Raw genomic sequence first — 23,819 nt, forward strand, 5'->3', positions numbered from 1 at the left:
CATTCTTTGGAGTGGGAATAGTAATTTTTACCCCTACGCTATCCAACGCTTTCCCTACTGTTGCACTCTTTGGAGTGGGAATAGTGATTTTTACCCCTATGCTATCCAACGCTTTCCCCACTGTTGCACCCACTGGAGTGGGAATAGTATTTTTTACCCCTACGCTATCCAACACTTTACCTACTGTTGCACTCACTGGAGTGGGAATAGTAATTTTAACCCCTACGCTATCCAACGCTTTCCCTACTGTTGCACCCACTGGAGTGGCAATAGTAATTTTTACCTCTACGCTATCCAACGCTTTCTCTACTGTTGAACTCTTTGGAGTGGGAATAGTAATTTAAACCCCTACGCTATCCAACGCTTTCCCTACTGTTGCACTCTTTGGAGTGGGAATAGTAATTTTTACCCCTACGCTATCCAAGGCTTTCCCTACTGTTGCACCCACTGGAGTGGGAATAGTATTTTTTACCCCTACGCTATCCAACACTTTCCTTACTGTTGCACCCACTGGAGTGGGAATAGTAATTTTAACCCCTACGCTATCTAACGCTTTCCTTACTGTTGCACCCACTGGAGTGGGAATAGTAATTTTTACCCCTACGCTATCCAACGCTTTCCTCACTGTTGCACCCACTGGAGTGGGAATAGTAATTTTTTACGCCTACACTATCCAACACTTTCCCTACAGTTGCACTCTGTGGATTGGGAATAGTATTTTTTAGACTTATGCTATCGTACGGTAATAATATTGGATATTATTTAATTATATTATGTTAATATATATATATATGTTTGAACAAATATGATTGTAATTTTTTTTTATAAATTTCATTAATTATTTAATTATTATAAGTTAATTTAAGTATTTTTAAGTATATTTTAGTAATTAATTTTTTATTTTAATTTAATTTAACACTTTGTAATAAAGTCGATATTTTTTAAAACTATATTTTTGTAAACGATATTTTTGTACTTACCTGTTTGCAGATACAAACTCGATATTTTGTCTGTAGATATTTTTTCCTCGATATTTTTGCAAGTCGATATTCTGGCAGTCGATATTATTTCAGTGATCCACAAAAACCCACAGGCATCCTGGCACACTACATCAAGAACTTCAGCAACTGACACTCTGGCCCCCATAAAATTAAGAAACACAGTACAAACCAGAACACAAGTCAGCTGGTACTCAGAAGACTTCAAAATGGCTAACTGCCACTGCAAACAACTGGAACAGAAATGGAGAACCAGCAAAGGGGAAGTGTAAAAAGACACAGTCAAAGCCATCCAGAGGAGGTACCAGCAGCTCATTTGAGAAACCAAGAAAAAAGCCCTAGTTGAATTAATACACACAGCTAAAACAGCAGCAAACAAACTCACAAGATCTGTGTAATTACCTCTTGAACTTCTGGAGCTAAATCCTGACCATATACAGCAACCCCCTCCCCACAACCAGGCCCTCTGGCTCTCTCCAGAAGTCTCCTAGGTTATGAAGGAAGTCACCATGTGGGGCACCAATAGTACAAAGAAAATCACAATCATGAAGACTATTCACTCCAGGACCCTGGCGGACATCTGCCCCCACCATGCCTTCGACAAAGGATCAATCCCAATCAGTGAGGCCCTCACACCTGTCCTCAACTCTTCCAAAAGTACTGCCACCTTCCCAGAAACATGTAACCATGCAGCCGTCCATGCCCTACTAAAGTGACCCTCGGTTAAACCAAACTCACCAATTGCTGACCTATATCTCTCCTTCTGTACCCAACCAAAGTTCTGGAAAAAAGCCATCAACAAGCACTTCTCCAACATTCATTATATTCATTCTCATATTTAAGCAGTATATGTTCTTTATGGTTGTTCGCGCACCTTTGTATTTTGCATTGCACACATAAAAACTCTAATTGCTAATTACAATTATGGAGGGTTTATGTTTCCAGTCTCTGTCCCTCCATGGACAAAACAGTCCTAGTAACAATTTAGCATATTTTTCAAAAATGAAACATATTGAAATCTTTTAATTCACAGTGCCAATCTAAGAATGACAATGTAGGCTGAGGCGTGCTTTGAACAAGACAAGTAGAGTTGGGATAAAGATCTTAAGAATGCATATACATGCATAGTTTAGTGCACCAAGCAAACAATACCTCCGCAATTTGTTGCAGTGTGTACTTTTTTTGCTAGCTCAAATTCTAACTATGTCATGGCATACATAGCAAAATATCTGAGATACTTTGAAAGAATAATCTTTACATCCCTAGGCTTGCATAAAATGGGAGAACCTTGCCAGTAAGAAACAAAGTAATTAATTATACATCATTTGCAAAAAACAACTGTAAACTTGATGAACATTTGATAGAATTGTTTTGCCTGCCTGACAACTGGTAAAGCAAAACAAAGGTTACTTCATATGATACATTATTTTATGTAGTTCTAGGGCTTACAATACTTTAGAATTGAGGCTCGGGTTTCATTGTATTTTAAATAAGGAGTAGACTGAATCATATTCTTTCAGATTAAGTTAAGCATTCATTTTCATGATAAAGATACTCAACATCTTCCTTCTCAAACTCACACTATGCAAGTTTGCTAGATAAATTACAACTAAAATCCTGATAACACCAAATGTACATTTTGCAAATTTTCCTTCTGAGCCTCTGAAAACAGCATGAGGTCATCCAAATAGAGCAATACAAACTGTTTCAAGAAATCTGAGAACACTGGATACTGAATCCATAAGCCTCCGAAAAGTGGAAAGAGCACTGCACGCTCTAAATGGCATGGCCGCATTCAAATTGTTGACATGTTGTGCTGAAAGCCGTTTTCCACTTCTTAAATCAAGTTTTTTTTAACAATTCTGCTCCGTGGACTGAATGGAAAATGTTCTCGTAAGAGGCAAAATATCTATTTATTTATTTCTTTAAGTGTTTTGAAGAGTGCCTGAATAACCCCGAAGAGGTATCTCTGTGCTGCGGACCTACAACAAGAAGCAGACAGACAGAAGGCCGAACTTAAAATAGAGCAGTTTTGAGTAGCCGTCTAAAATAAAGATGGTCTCAGATGGGTGGAGAGCTGGTTCCAGTAAAGCAGAGCAAGGTGAGAGAAAGCTTTCCCACCCATCCTTGATTTCTTAAACAGGGGAACCAAGACGAGGGATTGGGTTCCGGAGCAAAGAGCCCTGGTAGGGGTATACTGATTAAGTTTCTTAGCAGGGTAAGTGGGACCCTTGTTATACAGGGCCTTGTGGACGAGGCAGCAGATTTTAAAATTAATTTAACCAAGAGCCAGTGAAGCTGTTGGAGAAGGGGACGAGAAGCCTGTCTAGGTGGAGCATTGGAGACAAGGCGCGCCGCCGTGTTCTGTACTACCTGCAATCTGCACAGCGAGGACTCATTAGCTGAGACCAGGAGAGCCTTACAGTAATCTTATCGACTTAATACCAGTGCCTGAATGAGATTTTTCTTTGTGGGTACTGGTAGAAAAGGGAAGACTTGTTGTAACAGACCGAGCACGTGGAAACAGGAACCAGCAGTGAAGGCCACATGTTCCTCATGGTCAATGCCTGGTCTAGGCGTATGTCAAGATTCTTAACAACCGTCTTGGGTACAGGGCATTCTCTGAGCTCCACCGGCCACCAATCCGTCGACCACAGCGAAGGCGCGTCTCCATAGAGCATGATCTCAGTCTTCCCTGCGTTAAGGTGGAGGAAATTGCTCCTCATCCATTTGGAGATGGCTACCATACCTGTGGCGAAAGTGGACTGGACTGCGGGAGTAGATTTATTGAAAGAAAAAAGAAGCTGAGTATCATCAGCATAAGTGATTGTAATGAAACCAAAAGTCCTTAAGAGGTCGACCAAGGGAGCGATATATATGTTAAACAGGGTGGGGCTCAAGCATGAGCCCTGAGGCACACCTTTAGGCAGCTTCATAGTCTTTGACCGTAATGGGCCTAGGTTAACAGTCTGGGAGCTTACGGAGAGAAAGCTCACCATCCACTGAAGGGCTAAACCTCTGAGACCAATTTCTTCCTGTCTCCTGAGCAAGATCTGGTGGGAGACCGTGTCGAATGTGGCCGAGAGGTCAAGCAGCACGAGTGATGTGGGCGGTCCGCTGTCCAGGGACAGACTGATGTTGTCTGTGACAGCCACAAGCGCTGACTCCGTGATATGCTTGGGCCTAAATCCGGATTGAGAAGGATCGAGGCCACCAGTAGATTCGACGTGGTCAGACAGATGTTTATTTATGTACTTTTCCAGTAGCTTGCTCAGGAGAGGTAGTAAGGAGATGGGCTGGTAATTGAACAGGTCTTCCATAAGGGCCTTAGTGTTTTTGCGGATAGAAATTACCTGAGCCGCCTTCCATTCAATGGGGAGATGACCCTCTCTTATAGAAAGATTGAGAAGTGAGCAGATGGGCACGGAAAGGTGATTAGAGAGTAGAGAGAGGATTTTGGCTGGAATAATGTCAAGGGGAGCCTGATTTTACAGTAGGTTGTAATAAATACACGTCCACACAACTAAGAGGAGGGAAGTTCTCCAACAGCTGTGCCTTTGTGAGTGTCGGTGGACTGTGAGGCGTGGAAACCTGCTGCATGCTCCCAGCTAAAGTACTCTTGTCATAAATGAACGCAATTTTCTGTGAGACGTGCAGTGCAATTTTATTGCAAAGAGCTTGGGAGGGAGTCTCCTCGTTTTCACAGGCCTTAGAGTTGGTATAAGAATTGAGGATCTAAAATAGCACTTTGGGAGCATTCCCTGCCTGATCAAGCTCTAATGCAATAAAGGCTTTCTGTGCTGCTTTTATATTTTTGTGGTAGCAAGTGAGAGTAATCTTGTATCCCTCCTTATCGTTCCCATCGTGGGTACGGCACCAGTGCCGCTCCAGATTTTTGCACTGCGGTTTTTCTGTGCGAAAATCGGGTGAAAACAATGATGCCTAGGGACGCTTGGCCGCATTGGGAAGCAATTTAAGAGGGGCGAGCTGGTCTATAGCAGACTTTACAGCACAATTATAGCAGGCTAGACCATCCTCAATGTTGTTGATCTCCCTGTTTAAAGAAGTGGAGAAAGCTGCCTGGAAAAGATCCTGAGTGATTTTATGCCATTGTCTACTAAGATGGTGGGAGGCCGGTCGGGGAGCGACATACGCCCTAGGGTCCTTAATATGGAAATTAATTAATGCATGGTCAGATCAGATCAGTGGATGGCGGAGTCGCATAAGATACTGGGCGAAATAGTGAAAATAATGTCCAGTGTATGACCTGCTCCATGGGTTGGGCCGTCATTGATCTTGGCTAGATCTAAAGATGCCAAATCTGTCAGGAGGAACGCTGAATCTGAATTTGACGTACACTCACTATGTATGTTGAAGTCTCCCAACAATAAGAAATTTTAAGTGGAAATGACATGGGGAGCTATCAGTTCCATAAGTTGAAGAGAGAAGTCCGCAATAGAACCAGGGGGCCGGTAAACTAAGGCACCCTTCCAACTGTATTGTGGGAGTAGATCCAGGAGGAAGACTAAGATTTCAATCATATCATTGCACCGTTGTTCCAATATGGATACTTTGATGTTGTCTTTATGGACAATGGCTATCCCATCCCCACTTTACGCTGTCTGTCCAGTCTTTGGATCCGGTAGCCTTCAGGGAGTGCTATTGTGATGGCTGGGGTGGAACTGGATTTATGCCATGTTTCCGTAAGGAACCCTATGTCTGGGTCCTCAAAGGTGAGTAGGTCCCATATCTCAACCACATGTTTAGGCAGGGATCTAACATTACACAGAAAGCCTTTCCAACTATGGCCAGGGTTATTTAAAGGCTTCTCTAAATCCGTAGGAAAGAGGTTCGCCTCGTTAGAGGTACCATAATGTTTAGTCAGGAGAGAGCCACCAGGATCACAAAGCTCAGTTTCAGTTACTATCTTGATGCTTTGGAACTGACATGAGTTACAGGAGAAAGGTCCCTCCATAGCCGGCAGAGTCCTAGCCCTGTCCCATACGTAATGCAAGCATGGGGATGATAGACCTTTGCTGATCTCTAATAGGTACTTACTTGAGAAGGTCAGTTTGTGACAAGGGCCCCGTTCTGACTTGAAACTGGCAGGGGTCCTGGCTCCTGGCGAGGGTTGCACAAGTCCGCTGTGCGTCTTAGCTGGCATCCAGTTATATGGAAAGAGGTTAGGCAGCTAGACCGCCAACCTCCCTCTCAGCCGAAAGTTGCCATAATCGCCCTAATCTCCCTCCACACAAACGGGAGGAGCCCGCAGTGGACCGGGGTGTGATGCACCAGAAGGTCAGCGGGTCTGCAGTGTGGGAAAATGCTGCTTGATCGTAATGTGTTTGAAGCCTCTACAGATAATACAAGATCAGAAGTCTAGGTCCTTTTTGGGCACAAAAAATAAAGGTGCTCCAGCAGGTGATGAAGATGGTAAAAAGAACCTATTCTGTAAATGCTCCTTAAGATCCGCTTTTAAGATCTTATTTGCTCAGTAAATTAGCCAAAATGAACAATGGCACCAGGCTCCTTTGGAATAGAGCAACTCCTGCTGAGGAGGAAGTGAACAAAAATTGAGGTTTACAAAAACTGGAGTAAAAGCATGGCACTGTAGTTTTATCAAGGAAACATTAGCCACAATTAAATTAAAAGAGGGTTCTTTTCTCCCATCATATCCAATAGCTTCTTGGAGCATAATTATGATCATAACTAAAGTATGATGACAAAGATAGATTATTTGACATATGGCTTTCGTCCTTTGAATCAAGGGATTTAAAAATGACAGCATGATTAAGAGAGCAAATAATGACGAAAGGCAACACTACTGAACGGTTACCAAATGAGAGTTTTAATGAAGCAGAAATTGCATGTATCGTACTGGTCCTGAAGTTAATCATGAACCATCACTAGTTCCAATCATCTCACAGTCTTCTTAAGTCTCTTGGGAATTTATATATTGCTGCTATAAATCGGAGGCCTTTTGACAACACACAACTAAAGCTGTCTGTAGGTGAGACTTAAAAACGAGTTGAAATACCTAAGGGGCCTATTACGATTCCGCCCGCCACCGTACCGGGAAACGGGACCGACCGCCATAGGTGCGGAGGTCCCGCCATGGAAATTAGGATGCCACTGCCACGGTGGCAGTGGCATCCCGCATATATTGCATTGTGGCAGGCGGTGTTGTAAGCAGCACCCACCACAATGCAATATATGCATGTCGTGCATTTGCATGCACAACATGGCAGGCACCGCGCGGTGCCTGCCACATTGTGCATGCGAAGGGCGGGGGGTACCATGGGTACCCCTCAAGTGCAACCCCAACCCACCCCAACCATGGGGTGGGTTGGGGGTGCACTTGAGGGCCCCCGAAAGTAAACTCTGCCTGGCTTTCCATGGTGGGGTCTCCGCCATGGAAAGCCCTGCACCACCGCCCATCCTAATATGGATGGCAGGGGTCTTGCAGACCCCGCCACCCTATTGAAGCCCTTTTCCGCACGGTCGCCTATCCAACCCGCGGAAAACCGGCAAACAGTCTTTCCATCCGCCGGGGTCCCCACCGCCATCGTAATTTGCCGGGTGGAAATGGTAGGCGGACGGTGGAAAATGGAGGGCAGATTGCCATCACCAGACAGGCGGTGGCGATCCGCCCACGATCCAAATAGACCCATAAGTTATGATGAGTAGCTAAATAATAAGCTTGGATAGTAGTAGAGCACCAGGGCAGAATGTCCCTATCAAGTTATTTCACATCATCTGAAAAACTCTGTGTGTGCAAAATCAGCAATTTAATTCAAACATGTTATGTCAGCACGGTTGTGAGCAATGTAATTGTACTTTTGTTTACATGGTAAGTGGATGTCTGGAGCTATGTGTGCATTAGTGGCACCTTATCTGTTAGTATGTGTACATGAGTGACTAAGCCTCTGTGCATGGGGGACTGCTAGTATGTGAGCCTGGATGTATGTAGGTGTGTTGCTCTCTGTGATTGAATGTCTTTAGATGTGCTATTCTGCCGACATATGTGCATATCTGTATGATCCATGTCTATACATGTACGTATGCGGTCTTAATCTCGTAAGGCATGCACTAGACGAAAGGCAAACCTATTGTCTTTATCTATGATTTGTTTTCGGTGAAGCACAATGAGATATGCGTTTACATTTCTCATGTTGCACACCCCTGTGGCAACATGAACGGGCAATGACTCTTACTTGAAGAGTGCTGTTGTTGTACCACAATATCGAGGTATAATATATACTAGCAAATAATGTGTAGTTGCAGAATATCGACTCCAACTACATCATCAAGGTGTGAGTAAAAAGTATAGTATAGAATTGTTAATCTTGATTTCACACCTATGTACTTGACAATACATATACATTCAAGGTACGTAGAAACTTAACCTTTAGTAAATCAAAAACATACTTACATTCACTAACCTTGACATTATGTGGATAGTGAGTACTGTGGAGCTGATATTGTTGCAGGTCGATATTTTGCCACTCATTAAAATCCCTTGTTTTGAACATTTCCAACAGCAGTACAATAGGATTCAGAATTGAAAGAAGATTGGTTGTGCAGGTCCTTTTATGTAACCACGGAGAGCGTCAGCTGCTCACCTTTTCTGCCCTGAGCAGACTATCTACTGCATGCTGTCATGGTCAGCGCGGCTCTACTAATGTTTTATTCATAAGTATAGCTTTATTAGTTTTTTGTACCAGGTGATTACAATAAAAGTCGAAAATGTGTTGGTGTGGAACAGCAGCCAACACTGCAATAGTGTTGCTGTTGTTTCAAGAACCAGACAGAATGTTTGTTTCCGACGCTTAACAGCATTAGCAAAAATAAATAACTAAAACTAATGGCTGGTCGTACCCTAATGATGTGTTCAAGAACAAAAAGGGTGGCTTATGGGAATCTGCTGGTACTTACAAGTTCAATAAACACAAACCCAGACCGCCATCAACTAAAGAACAGCTGGGAGATGGAGGAAAGGTTGATGGGTGTTGGGCCCACTGTTTTTCCGACAATTGTATTGGCAAAGATAGCTAACATTTTGTGTCCTGCAGTGAAGGTTACATAAACGAGGAAAGGCAGATATTGCACAATTTTGATCATGTAACTAATCACCCTGTGCACTGCTGTTGAATTACGACTACAGTGTTAGGCCGAGCCTGGGCAGCGCATGCGCTGCTCTGCGAGGCACACTGTATTGAGGTAAGGCATAGAAACTACGCCCATTTCTCGCCCATCTTTTCAACTGGCTTCTGTTACTGTCCTTGCGAAATCGTTTCTTTTCATTTGTAATTAGGCTTGGTAGTACCTTCTTGGTACTGCCTCGGCGGCTTGTCTACATTTGTAACCTCCCATAACGACTGGACTTTTTACTTGTGTCGTTACTTGTGTACGTTTAAAAGTCAGTGATCACTATTTTCTTTATCGATCTTCCCCTATTACACCCACGAAATTGCAGCACACTTTTAGTAATGTATTTATTTAAATTACAGCGTGGTCCGCTTTAACTATAGTGGCTGCGCCTATTTAAATATTTAATTTACGGCGCAGTCCGCTTTTACATTAACAGCCGCGCTTATTTAATTATTTGACTTACAGTGAGGGCCGCTTTCATATTAGCAGCCGCGCTTATTTATTTATTTAATTAACAGCGTGGATCGCATTCACTTTTGCGGCCGCGCTACCGAACCTTTCTAAAGAATTTGTTTTTAAATGTACACCTTGGGTGAAAGCGCCCCATACGCGCTTTCACTTTAATGTTGGCGGTGTCCAGTTCTTTAGCCGCTGCTCACTGTAACCTTCATACAGGAGCAGCGTCTAAAGAAAGGGGCGCTGCCACCATTAAAGTGGTCTCGCATTTGCGAGAGTTTGAGCTATTGGCATTAAAAAATAATAATGCCTTTTATATATGTGTTGCTTTTAAAACACATAAATAAAAGGCATTGTCATTTACAATGCCAATAGCTTAAACGCTCGCAAATGCGAGCCCTATTGCATTAAAAATGCTTGTTTAATGGTTTTTTGTATAACGTTGAATAAAACAGGATTCCATCGTTTATTTACAATTTGATGTGTTTCTTTATTTTCTTGATTCGGGACTGAATCACAAATATTGTAATTTGCATTACTCATGTACTACTCCAGGCTTGCTCCTGAAAGCCTGGAGTGAGCCAGAAGCACTGCTGGGTTACTACTGGAACTCACAAATAAAGAAGTACTACAAGAGTAAGTTACAATTTTTCAGGGAAAAACCTTTGTGAATTGGGTCTTTATCTTATACCAATCAATTCATCTGCAATTCCTTTCCTTTATGTTCATGTTTATGCTATGTTTGTGGGTCAGAAAGCACAAACCATGTGCTCTGCTCTGGATCCAACATTCTGTGATGCATTCTTTCGTATCCCGTCTCTCACCACCTCCACCAATAATCACACCAATATGAGGTCCAGAGAAAGAAACGGGGAGAGGGGAATAGGGTAAGGGACAAAAAAGACAGTGCACTCCACCAATCTGACTCATAGCTTCAGCTGGACACTGATGTTTGTAAAGAGTAATGGATATATACTGGCAACAAGAGATGTCTTGGTATTCTGTCTTGAAAGTCTTGTATCTACCTTTAACAATGAATGAATATACCTTAGTGAGATCTATGTGTAGCCAACTCTACTTTAATGTGGATTTGTTATTCTTAAAACTAAACATACATGAGATGAGTGTTTCAAATATAAGTTCACCAACATGTCGCTCTAGAAATAAGATAATTTATTATGTCTTATCACTATGCACTCTTTGTGGAGGATGAATTTTAGTTTGTACTTGACTCTTGTGCCACTACAAGGCAAATAGCAAACGTTAATAATCTGTGATTCCTGTTTTAAAATACTCTTATATGCATTACTAGAATACCAAATAATTTAAGCTTAAGCACACATACATAACATGTGCAACATAAGTAATCTTAAGAGTTCCTCTTGTTCCATCACAGAATACCGTCAACTAAAATGCAAAATTCTTTACAGTCTATATAAAGGAAGGTTCTAGTTAAATGTTCATAATAGTTTAAAGGCTGTTAACGACACAACTTGGCTTTCAGAATACTTCTCCATATTCCTAAGTAGCCACCAAACAAACGTTAAAAAAGGCAACAACTTTTTGTAAAGGCAATCCAATGTCTGGGAGTCATGGTCCTGGCTGAGGAAACATTGTATAATGATTGCCTAGCAAAGACACTGTGAAACACTTGGGAAGTTACATCAGATATCCACGTAGGTGTCACTGTTTCCAAACTATGGGGGATTTCATGGCCTGCTAGGAAATGTAGTTCGTTGTCAGGGTGCTGTTGCATAGTGTGTTCTCTGCACATGCAAAAGCCTTGCACCAGATATCATCTACACTTTGTGAGCACCTCCAGCCTTTCCTTTCAAGATGGACTCAGCAAAAGAGGACTGGGAGTATTGCTTCCCCACTCACACCAAGTCATAAGCATTAAGTCTCAACTCCTGACCTGCTTTATGATTGTCATAACATTTAGTATACCCCTATTCAAGTCAGGAAAACCCTTCATCAGGGGTCTTGCATGTTATTAGTTTGAAGCATGAAACCTTCTGTGCCTTGTATTCGATAATTGGATTCTGTGAGCAAACTTATCAGTATGGCGGGAGACGTCAGCAGGCATGTTTGTTCATGGAATCACGACAATAGTATTTTTTTGTACATTTGGGACAAAAAAGCAGTAAATATTAGAGGCGTAATTGAACATAGCCATAGCAAAGAATCCAGAAACAAAGAATCCCGTTTAAATCACTCTGCCTGGTTTTTAAGGCCCTGCATGGAATGAGTTCCACCTCCTTGCAACGCAAATTTGAGTGGTATGTTCCTGCTCGAACATTACGCTCCTCTGGGGCAAAACTGATAAAAATCCCTAGAATTAAAAAAGTTAGAGCTGGTGGTAGATCCTTTGAGGCCGCAGCTGCAAAGTTCTGGAACACCCTGCCTCTTGCGCTGAGACGAATCAGCGATCTCCTGCTATTTAGAAGGAAGTTAAAAACGTGGCTATTTCTTAAGATCTAGGGCCTCAGTAGGTTCTGAAGGAGGTAGGCCATGTCAACTCACTATTAGCGCCAGGATGCCTGACAGGTGACAGTGCGCTCTAGAAATTTAATAAATAAATAGCAGTGCACAGTGATACACGTTATATGATCAAAATGGGGGATTATAAGATGAAAGAAAGAACAACAGCTTAAAAGTTACAATGCTGCTATATAAAGTCTCAGATGTTGCTTCTTCATAAATGTCAAGGACATACTCATTTCCTTATTTACATAAGCATGGTAATGACAGACGAGTGTGCTAATCAGTTAACAACACATTTCTGCCACTGTCACAAATGTTGAGATCTTTGACGCATTGAGTTTCATCAATTTTGCGGCAGGGACAGCTGTGCAAATAACTTGGTAAGCTATGTCATATACATTACATAGCATGTTGTATAGTATGTGTTTGCAGTGTAACCTACCTTCAATGGTAAAATGCTGCATCAAAGTTATTACCTCATTTTGGTGTTATGCATGGATTTAGTGTACAATTCTAGCTATGCCTATCAGTGTTTCTCATCAGAGCAGCCATGTAGAGCTAAGTAAAAAATAGTTAAACATATGATACTCAAAAAGGTGTTCTGGCCCTGGCTTTTCCATAACTGGGATACAACCTGTCAAACAGTGGAATACTGATAATGGCACATTAGGGTCAAAGGTAGTGATTAGCATTCCTCATATCAAGTAAGAATCATCGCCGACAAGAATAAGATTGCAAAGAAAATAAAAAAGAATATCTTTGACAAGATTTTCAAGTGCAACCAGTTGATGCTACAACAGCTTGATGCCAACCAGAAACTATTTTGATATTTCCCCATGAATTAACTTTTCACAATAGAAATAGCTTCAAATGCCCAGCTATCAAAATTTAAAACAAAAACCCAGTGGCAAAGTCAAAGAGAAATGTGAAGTACAAAGCTAGCAGGATTTAGTACTGCTTTCAAAACTTGCAGCAGGGGAAATTGGTGTATCAATAAAGCTTCTTGGGAAATTCATCTAAATAAGACAATTCTGTGCCAAATATGGCAGCTGTGTTAGACAGTAGAGAACTATGCAATACTTTCAGCATGATGTCTGTCAACAATAAGGAGCTTAGAGTACAGTTAAAGTAAGAGCAGAAAGGACTAGTTTATAAGACTGACCCCACTATGATGCACTTAGACAGGAATGTCCATGAGTTCATATTTCAGCTTGGATATCTGATTTTCAAATTATCTTTTTCAGTGCATAATATACCTATACTTTAAAATTCCTGCATTGATGTGTCTCGTTTATCCAATCATCAACCTATCACAAATATAATGTTTCTCTACACGCTTTAACACATCACTTTTTGTCACCTTCTTTGCACTTATCAACCAGGCTTCTGGCTTTAGTGTGCTACAGATACAGTGGCCCGGCTGATGGCAGACTATGCATTTGGCATGTTGCCTGTAGTGCTGGAGTAAGCAAAGATAAATGTAACGGAATGTTGCCATCCATTACTTTCTGTTCTCAGTAGAACGCAGGGATGCCTTGCTGCTCAGGCTATTTGAAATTGCAGCAGTGTTCCATAGGATCACTCATGGGGCATGGTTCTCTATGTCACTCTTGCATGTCCCAGAGCCAGTGATACTTAATGAGTTAAATCCCACCTCTCAAAAACCCTTCACGACAACACACACTCGCTTGAAATGTGAACCTTCCTACCTGTGCAGGGCGATATAGAAGGGGCCTGCATTCACTGCATCTTCATTTACCAATTCAGAAAAAATGTACTTGTCTGTCACTTTTAATAGATGTCCTGCTAATGCCCAGCACTAAACGAGGCCCTCAATTCTGCATCAGAATCACAAATAAGTAAATATGCTTATTCATCGAAAGACAATTACCTTAAACTTGACCCAAAATATAACTTTTTGCGATTTGTTTTCACCAGATCAGCATTCTACACTAACTTTAAATGATAATGAAGTAAAGTTACATTTTGAAATGAAAACAAGTAATTCTACCTGTCTTGGATTCACATATTCCACAGGTTTGAGATATACACATTTTAGTTGACTTTGATAAATGTACAAGTTACTTGTGTAATTTAAAAATAATTAGTATGAAGTTCTAAAAGGAGTAACCATGAAAAAGAGAGCATGTTAGAGTAGTGCTAAGGGCACTTTTCAAAACGTGTTCATGTGTATGTTAGGCGTGGGTGATTTACTGAAAAAAAAATATAGTAGTTCTCAATTTCACAGAGATCAGTTGTATGTTGGCAAGTCCTATTGTTTCCATTATATATCATATACCTAGAGTGAGCTTTGGGACATATCCCTGCACATGACTGGATTGTTTTGTTGTCTGTATCACCTCCCTCCTCCTGACTCAATGTCTTCCCTCCTTAGTCATGTGTTTATCCCAACCAGGTCTCACATGTTTTGACTGGAGCATGTATTGTTCCAATACTGATGACATTCCTTGCTCTTTTGCTATGGATGGGAGAGATTATTTCCTTCCCTACTCCCCCACCCCTCTCTCGTCCCTCTTTCCGAGGTACCACCCTGCGTCCTCTTGACCCCCCTTATTTACTTTATTTACTTTTAGGTTTTTGCCACCTGCTATACTATTGACTGGCAGCCATATTAAAATGGTTTTCTGAACTTTCCAAGATGGCCTACAGCAGGTGCCTATACACACGCACGCACCTCCCTATGCAATGGTCAACTCTGCATGCAGTTTGTTAAATTAAAAAAAACACATGGTCTTTGAAGATGCAGTCACATACAAGGTGACCACCATTGAATGGGATTTATTGAAATAAAACAAAATGCATTCAGGGATGACCATCAAAGATGCACATCATCTGTTGCAGCCAGCTGTGCATGCACTTACTTATGTTTTGTAAACTATTTCATTAAAGAGGACAACACAATGTCAGCAGCCATCGAACACAAAAAAAAGCACTGGCAAAGGCAAATGGTTTTAAAGCAAGTCCTACTGGCTTTGTCAATGCTTGTTTTTTAAGAGGTTGCAGCTCTCTCTTGAGTAGTATATGCAATGCATATGTCCATAAATATCCCATATATATTAATTCAGAGATATAGCTGTAAGAGAGACTTGTATTACCATATCAATGATGGTATACAGCCAACGTGTTTTGATCTCAAAGTTTCTGCGACATCGTGGTAAACCACAAATGTCTTACATCTCATGAAGTCATATTATTTGGTCACATAAAGAGGAAAAAAATTAAAAATTGTGTAAGTTACATCTTTTTAGCAATAACGTTTTTGGGCAGAGTTTTATGTAGGGCAAACTTGACCCAAAGATATCGGAGAGCTTTTCATGAGCACCAATTACATTACATAATACTTAATGGTTGAAATGATTGTGGTGACAGTGGTGAAACCTCAGTGGAATCTGTACATGATGCCTAGTGCCTATGTAATAAGACTTTGCAGGTTTTCTAAGCATCCAATTAGCATCTCTCAGTCTCATCAGCAAGATGCCCCGACCTGGGTGTAAATTTCAATACAACACCTTATGTAATATAACATAACACAACATAGCATAATATGACTGTGCAGATTTAGGATTTACCCGTTGTCTTGATGTCCCTAATTGTCGCAGCATTTGAATACAGTGATACAAATTATTTTGTTTTTCTTGGCTCTGACCCCAACCAATAATTAAACTAATGGTGGAATGAGTTTCTGAGTCACTTTTTAATTATTATTTTTTTGTAGCTCAAATGATTATTATTCTTTTCACTGAAGAAAGAGTGCAGTAGGCTAATATCCATTTAAACAGTTGTAATATCTAACTATTTTCATCATCCCATATCATATTAACCATTTCTTCTTGTGCTTCAAGAACATTTTCCCACAAGGGTTCCATAATAGGAAGTAAACTGAAGTAACTATTTGAGTTATGGAGTGAAACTAAGCACGCAGCTATTCTAAGGCTTCATACCTCCCTTTGACCACCACATAGCTTGTGCCTCCTCATTCGATCATCTAATCTAATCCCTAGCCCTAAATCGAACATTTTTCTAAACTCCAACCAAAAACATTGACCCTAACCCTAATCCGGTACATTCCACATACATTTAAACACTCACACTATATAATTTTGATGTAATTATTTTTCTGTACTTCAAATTAGGTCAAATAAAAGCTACCTTACTTCTTTTTGCATGGATGATGAGCCCCACATTATATCACAGCAGGAGAAATTCATCTGTCTTACCACATTCAAAACAGTAGCCAATTATTTCTTAAAAATAACGTGTTGACATTCTTTTATCACCATCTGTTGAATTCTATGGATGTGTCCTTATACAATCAGATCCGATGAATTCTACAATGAAGGCTTAGATCAACGGCATTGTGACAGGAGGTGAAAGCAGCACATTAACTTAAAAATATTTCCATGTCTTTTTAGATTTTATGGAAAACAACTGTTAACATATGAGCAAACCTTAACTCCTATTCAACTTTTATGGAGGTTTATTTTTTTAAATATTTTTCTGCATTTGAGTGTGGTCATCTGATGTTGGTTTTATGGCTGTGTGAAAGCGGGTACACTATTGCACCATGGTGGGGGTATTGGCTTAGGTTGTTGTTAGCGGGTGTGTCGGCATCCAACATGGGTTCGGTGGACGTATGGTGGTGGGTCAGCTGGTGTAGGACACGTGTGGTGTGGCTGTCTGATGGTCGGCGTGTGGACCTGTTATGATGCCTGTGTTGCTGTGTGATGATGGGTGTGTTGACATACGATGGTGATCGTCATTAGCATATGATGCTAGTTGTGTGGACATATCATTGTGGCAGTCCTGCAGCCACCGTGCAAGATCCTGCATTCCTTCTCTGTGCCCCTTTACCCCTTTATGTCACCCCTGCATCAACCAAACTTATTGAATTTGCCATGTTTTATTTCAAACTCTCCTGATGTCTATGAACATTGGGAGAGATTTTAAAAAATGAGCAAGAGGAATGGGACGGTTCTTTACCATCCCCAGTTTCTGGGCTCAGTTTTCCTCATTTTTTAAAACAAATTCTCATCAGATGTTCACAAACATTGGAAGAGAATTAGAGGTTTAAAAAAACAAGTGTTGCAGGTGGATTACAATAAATAGAGGTTCTACACCTGACCTCGCCCTAGAGCGATGTGTTGCTTAAGAATTACTAGCACCGCTTTGCCCAATGGTGGTGGTAGTATGTGCCTTCATCCCCAAAACCGCCTTGCTGAATGGCGGGGGGGGGGGGGGCTTATTCTTTTTTTTAAAGGAGCACACTAATACTTAATGCACCACCTTAATGCACCACACACGCCATAAAGGAGCAGGTGATATACCACCCACCAAGCATCTTTTTTCCAAGAAGGGTTCATTCTCAGGTGACAGCTAATCTGCCCCGCTGTGGCTTGCAGGATGAACAGATTAGCTGGTACTTGCTTTCAATTTAGAAGTGGGCACAGGAGTTGATGAGACTGCAGGCAGCTACTGACCTTCTCCATTGTGGCCTGCACAATGCTCTGTGCCCGGTTCCCTAAATGCAAACATGGTGCAAGAGCCGGTGTCAGCTGCCCTGCTCCTCCATGGTCTGCAGTACTCTGTGGGCTATAGAGGGTCAGGGTGGCAGCTTGCTAACACTTCGTATTTTTTTAAATTGTGTTAAGTTCCCACAGCCTTTGAGCAAGGAAAGTAGGATCAAAAGTACCCTTGCCCTTGGGCAAGGAAAGGGGAGGGGCAATATCTTCCCTCACCTCTTTGGGCATGGTGAAGAGGGTTCAATAGACACTACCATCGTAAATGGTCAATACGAGAAGCAGTATGGCATTTTTGACCTCTCTTCGGGCAAGGTGATGGTGGAAGAGGGCATTACTCCACCCCTCGTCCTTGTGCAAGGATAGGTGGCGGTAATAACTCTATAGTATTTCGCACTTCTGAAATATGGGAATGTGAAACTGAGGAGTCCCCCCATACCACCACTGATGAGAGGCCACCCCCGCGGCTAGGGGAGGGGGGCCTTTAGTGGGAATTCCGTGCCTGGCAAGAGAGTTTCGATTCTCCAGGCTTTTGTCATGGGGAGGGTCTCTCAGTAATGTGAGATGCCAGGTGGGCGTCTGAGAGCCCTCCCCCCAAGTTAATAAAATTACAGCTCCCCCAGGGAGTAGCCCTCTTTCGTCTCTCGCCTCGAGCACAGGAAAGGCTAGCCGGATCAACAGTTGCCCACCCACCCATCCCTAAGTTCAATAGTGAGTGGCGGGGTCCCGGATAAGAAAAAAGGCCGGGGGACTCTTTGCGGCGGAAAATGGATGACCCTGCAGCAGGGGAGGCAGTTATGGCGGCTCTGGGCTGGCGGGAGACGGAGCCGTCCTGCTGGTGGTCCTGGACTCTCTAGCCCCACCCTAGTAGCTGGTGCTTGGAAAAGGGGCTGGTGTTGTGTCCTGCTGGTACAACACGCCTCTAGAGATGCCGAATTGTAAATACATGTTAACCTGTGGAGCATATGTATGGAGCGCATCATGTATGTGTGAATTTAATAAAATGGTCAAATGGTGTTTTGGTCTAATAATAAAGCTACGCATGGACACCAGTCACTTGTAAGCGTTTCACTGGGGGGCGGGGGGGGTGAATAAAGGGCGATGAGCGAATGGCACGAGATATCCCCACTATGAAAAGGCCTGGAAAGTTTTCTGTAAATCCCTTTCAACCTTTGAAAAGGTGGAGGAAGCACATACCAGGGTCGCAGCCCTGAATAGCACTCCTACCCTTGGGTAAGGGGGTAGTGCATTGGGCAATAAACCACTCCCTGGCCCTTAGTTATCACACAGACACCTTTGCAATCTGCTTCCAATAACAGTACATTGGAGATCCTTGATCTTCAAGTAATAATAAAAAGGGGGAAGGCCACGAAGGGAATCAATTAACATTAACTCCTCCAACTCTGTGTAAGGGGGAAGGGGTCGTGTATTGCCTCCTGTATCATAGTTAGTCCTGGGGATTCGGGGAGAAGGATCTGTTTTTCATCTCTCCTCAGCATGTCAAACAGGCAGGAAAGAGATATCAGAAGTGGGTCAGCGTATAAATAATTATAAATATTATGAATAATGCAAAATCCGCTCAGCAGACGAGCTGCTTTATTTTTTACTTCATATCTATTGTTTTCCTTACAGTATTTTGTGAACACTGGGAAGAAAACACCCATGAGTTTCTAGCGTACAAGTTCTGCATGCACACTGTAATCCTACTCTGTGTACATGTCCAGTTCAGTCAGTGTTCTGACATTTTGTGACAAGTAGACATACTTTGATATGTATACTGGGCAGTAACATTTTCCTATTATCTTGATCCCCAAGCTGGGTGCAGATTGACCAAACGGGTGCAAGGTTACTAAGGGTAAACAAAAATAATATTTTCTAAAGAGTGAGGAGTTAACCTAAACTACAGAGATTCACTTGTGCACAGATAAGATACTAAGCAACAGGATTTGCTGATGGTCTGTTCACCAATATAATACTTTCTGTTTCCAAAAAGACTTTGCAATCCAAAGCAGAATTAAAAAGAGACCGAAAACCTGAGCAACACTGTCTGTAAATTATAAAACAAAATACTGCAACATGTTTAATGTGTGTGCCCCTCTTATGGATTGTCCTGGTTCATTGAGAATTATTTGTCATTAAAAATCTTTCTTTCTCTCTCACGCAATGTCGAAAAAAATTGATAATTTCTGCACGTTCCCAAACTTTAGCCAGGCGTTAAATTAGCGGTGCAGCAGTGTGCGAAAATCATTGTAAATGTCTAATTAGTTACAAATCTGTGGGTATTCACAAAATTTGGCAGGACCATTCTCAATGGAACACCCACTCAGGATGTCATTTCACTTGTGATTCGCAATTACTGCACACACTGAAGAAATGGTTCAGTTACAACCGACTCCCCCCTTAAAATTAGGCACATCCTCGCTTTGTAAATCATTATCTGGATTTGTCTACGCTGATGCCACTTTTCCCACCTGTAACTGACGATTGTATGTCCCATTATCGCGGTCTGAATGTCGACTTACACCTACATTGTGACTATTTAATAAATACTTGCGATGGTAAGTGTAGATTTACTGTTATAAGGTCTATTGTGATAATATTCTGAGAGTTGTTAGTATGAACACCAAGGATCTATAAGGTCGATATTTCAACCACGATTTCACGCAACATATTTACACTGCACATATATCCACTCAATTCCAAAACACAAAATTACACTCCACAAAAAAATTTAACTTCGCAAGATGCCACATAATTCCACACTATTTAATACTACTCCACACCATGCCACATAATACCATTACAAAGCATACCACTCAATTTCACAAAACACCACACGTGAATCTGACCATATAATATGTTTTCAGCATTATCACCATTTTAGGGTCTGTGAAGGTATTTATCATAGAAGGAAGGAATTAAGCAGACTTTCCAACAGTTTTATGAACACTGTTGCTGGTTTGATAGTGGTATCAACCTTTGGCGAAATCTTGTCAACCAGCAACAACATTATTTTGGAACGAAAAGATACCTGCTAAGCTGGTAGTAGGCGAGTGAGCAGTTACTTCATCTGCACTGTCGGGAGGAGAGGATGGTGTACTCGTGGGTAGCCGTATATCAGCCTCATTCTCTCGAATCAACTGGTCCACTTGGAGAGTCTTCAACTTCTCAGACCCAGTGGGCAGAATTTCTTGGTTTGCAGAATGATTAGATGATAGCAAAAGAACCTACAAAGTACATAACAAAAATATATGAATTTCCCTTTCCTGCACTAAATAGAATAATGCCTTGTTTGTAGATTAATTATTAATAGTATAATTTTAGAGTAAATACATGGGCATCATAATACAAATAGGTTATGTCACGTTCTCTTATGTCAGTGTTCTTCAGAAGGGTCCTTGAAACTCACGTCCTTACAAAGGACAGACATTCCCTTGCACCATGCATACCTTATTATGTGGTCATTAGCCCTGGACAGGAAAACACCAGATTGCAATGATGCCCCACGTGTAAAGGCACTTGCACACCTTTGCCCTTTGTACTGAACTGTGGCGGGTAGTAACGTGCTATGTTTAGGTCTGATTTTCTGTTGTCCCTTTTGGTGTATAACTTTTCACACTACTTGCGCTGTTGGTGACAATGTCATCCAGACTGGTGAGCTTCGGGTTCATGGTCGGTCTGTTATTGGGGGCTTATAGCCCAAAGACTCAATTCCTCTAACACATGAGTGGCAAGAGGAGCTCAAGCTGCCAGTACATCTTACACAACTAAGAGAGAGGATTTAAACTTCTGATTTGCTGGTTCAGCACTTCTGGGAAAACAAAGCCCATCGCCACTTCAATACATTTAATAGAGTTTACAATGGACTGGTGGATAGGGGGCAAGTACGTTTGCAAAATCCCTAAATTTGGTACAAGGAAAAAACACATTTAAAAGAAAAAAAAACTTTCATTTCTCAATTGGAACTACGGTGATTTATAGTTGACACAACTAGAAGGCCAAATACAATTTTTATCCAACAACAATGATTGCATACAAACGTCAAACAGTGCCTGATCAGGACTCAGTTGCTATTTCAACAGGGGCTTGACACAGCCTCTGTTAATGTGCAACCACCAAAGCTGCTGCAGCACACTTTGACGTATGCCGGACCGTACTGTCCTTTAAGGAGACAGAGGTTCCTTACATGGAGTAAATTAACTTATTGCCCAACAGAAGGCAGCATGGGAGGATGTTCCTGCAGAAGATCCCTGGCCCATGAAGATGCACAGCTCAAATAACTAAGATTAGAGGATAGATTATCAAAGCACCAAACACAAGAGGCTTGAAGGCATATTGAGGAGTTCAGAAGCTACTTTTGTGGTAAGAAACAGCACACTATTTAGCAGGATTTCCATGCACATCATCTGGTGCTGAGTTAATGAGCCTGAGTGTGCACTTGAGTGTAGTTTCTAGAATACAACATCTTCTGTGCTCTTCCATCGCCCCTCATCAATAAGCAACACCCCTCACCTCCATGAAAGTCTTTAGGTATACACTAGAAGAAAAATAGCTTTTCTATAGAGGAGAAAGAACCTAACAAATTCCTTAAATCATATACCAATAGTCCGAAAACTCAAATACAGAGAATGGGAGGATAACCTGTACCATACCTGAGGGTATCCGATCTGAAACACAATATAAAGTGATTTAGCAATGGAAGTAGGAACATGATTATGACTTATTGGAAGATTGTGGAAATCTGATAGGATAAATCACTGATTAAGAACCTTTATATTGAGTACATTTTATGCAAATCTTCCGAAATTACCCTAAATGTAATAAACAAGTAACTTTTTATTGGGGTGTAGGCATTTTTATGTAGGTTTTCTCCTACTTGTGTCCAATATCACTAGGATGTCTTTGGATACACAGGCTGACTTGAATGAAGGAACGCTTGAACCATCTTCCTCCGATGTAGGATTCTTGAGTTATCAAAGTTAGAAGATTCCTGTGTTCCCCTGATCCTAAACTAGATACTACCAATTTTAGAATAAGGAAGTCTGATGTCTGCAAACACTTTTGGGTTCCATCTGTTTGTGCTATTCAAATTCCAAGCACCTCTGGCACCTTCAACTCAGCCTTTTTCCAGCAGCTTGCAATATTCAGCTGATGTCCTTAAAGGACTCAGGGTGCCCAACGTGTAGCAGTCTGCATGTTCTGGTTTAACCAGATAGCCCCTTTTGTAACATCTCGATGCCATAGTTTTGCCAACCAGAACACTCTCTTTTCAGACTGAGCTCCCATTGACCTTTTGGCTGGTGAGTTGTTTTTTTGTTTCATAACAAATTTAATTGGGGTTTGGCAATATATCAAGGCCAGAACGGCCCACATACATATGTAAGAAATTGTAGGGTGAGTACCCACGTACTACAGTAATCCAAAAACTGGCATAGCCCCCCCGACCACCCCCCAGAGCCCAACATGCCCCTGATAAAGCCCCCATTCAATTACATTCTTGAATCCCATCTCATGTCTTCATGCCTTGACTTCACAGGTTTGTATTTCAGTATGTGGTCGGGCCTCAGCAGTATGCACTGGGGCTAAAACGATACCTCGATATTCGACCCAGAGCCGCCATATCTTCTGGTATTTTTGTGGGCATCCCCTTGCCTTGAACACCTCAGTCTTTGGGTGGTGAGATTTTGGCTTACTTGTTTGAAAGCACCAACAGGAGCTTGTCAGTTGAGCTTTGAAGGGATTCCTCCTTTGTTAGAGACAGAAGCCTTGTCTGGCCTGTGACTCAAAGAGTGTTATAGAAAAAAGACACTTTTTTATTTTATCCTTTAATCGTCCTATCCTCGTTAGTCTTTCAACTTTCCCCTTGGCAGTGCACTCGGCATAATTTTCCCCTCTCGTTTTTTAATTCCTAATTGAATATATATTTTAGAGTGTTGATTTCCTTAAAGTAAAGATTATATCTGTGAGCAACGGCCCACCTCACTGCAGGGGAAAACCTGGCACTTGACCTGCTATTTCTAATAACGAGAAGGCAAAAAAATCACATTTGGTATGATTACATGATTAAATAAAAGGAAACCTTTTGGCACCATGGTACCCAAGAACTCACCAAGAAGCTGCACATTGTAAGTAAACAAGAAAAAATGGAGAATGGTCAAACTGTCAGATGAGATCATACAACTCAAAGTACTTT

General features: G+C 41.6%; 1 protein-coding gene across 3 annotated transcripts in view; it reads right to left on the reverse strand.

Moving 5' to 3' along the window:
* Nucleotides 1-23,819, reverse strand: part of KIAA0319 (KIAA0319 ortholog) — a 587,552-nt gene that overhangs the window by 286,963 nt on the left and 276,770 nt on the right. For all 3 annotated transcript variants that reach the window (XM_078687943.1, XM_078687944.1, XM_078687942.1), the window contains exon 4: nucleotides 20,658-20,853. In XM_078687943.1, coding sequence (XP_078544069.1) covers nucleotides 20,658-20,853 — 196 coding nt within the window. The remainder of the gene's footprint in view (nucleotides 1-20,657; nucleotides 20,854-23,819) is intronic.

Source organism: Lissotriton helveticus, chromosome 4_1 (genome assembly GCF_964261635.1).
Source record: "Lissotriton helveticus chromosome 4_1, aLisHel1.1, whole genome shotgun sequence".
NCBI classification, from domain to species: Eukaryota; Metazoa; Chordata; class Amphibia; order Caudata; family Salamandridae; genus Lissotriton; species Lissotriton helveticus.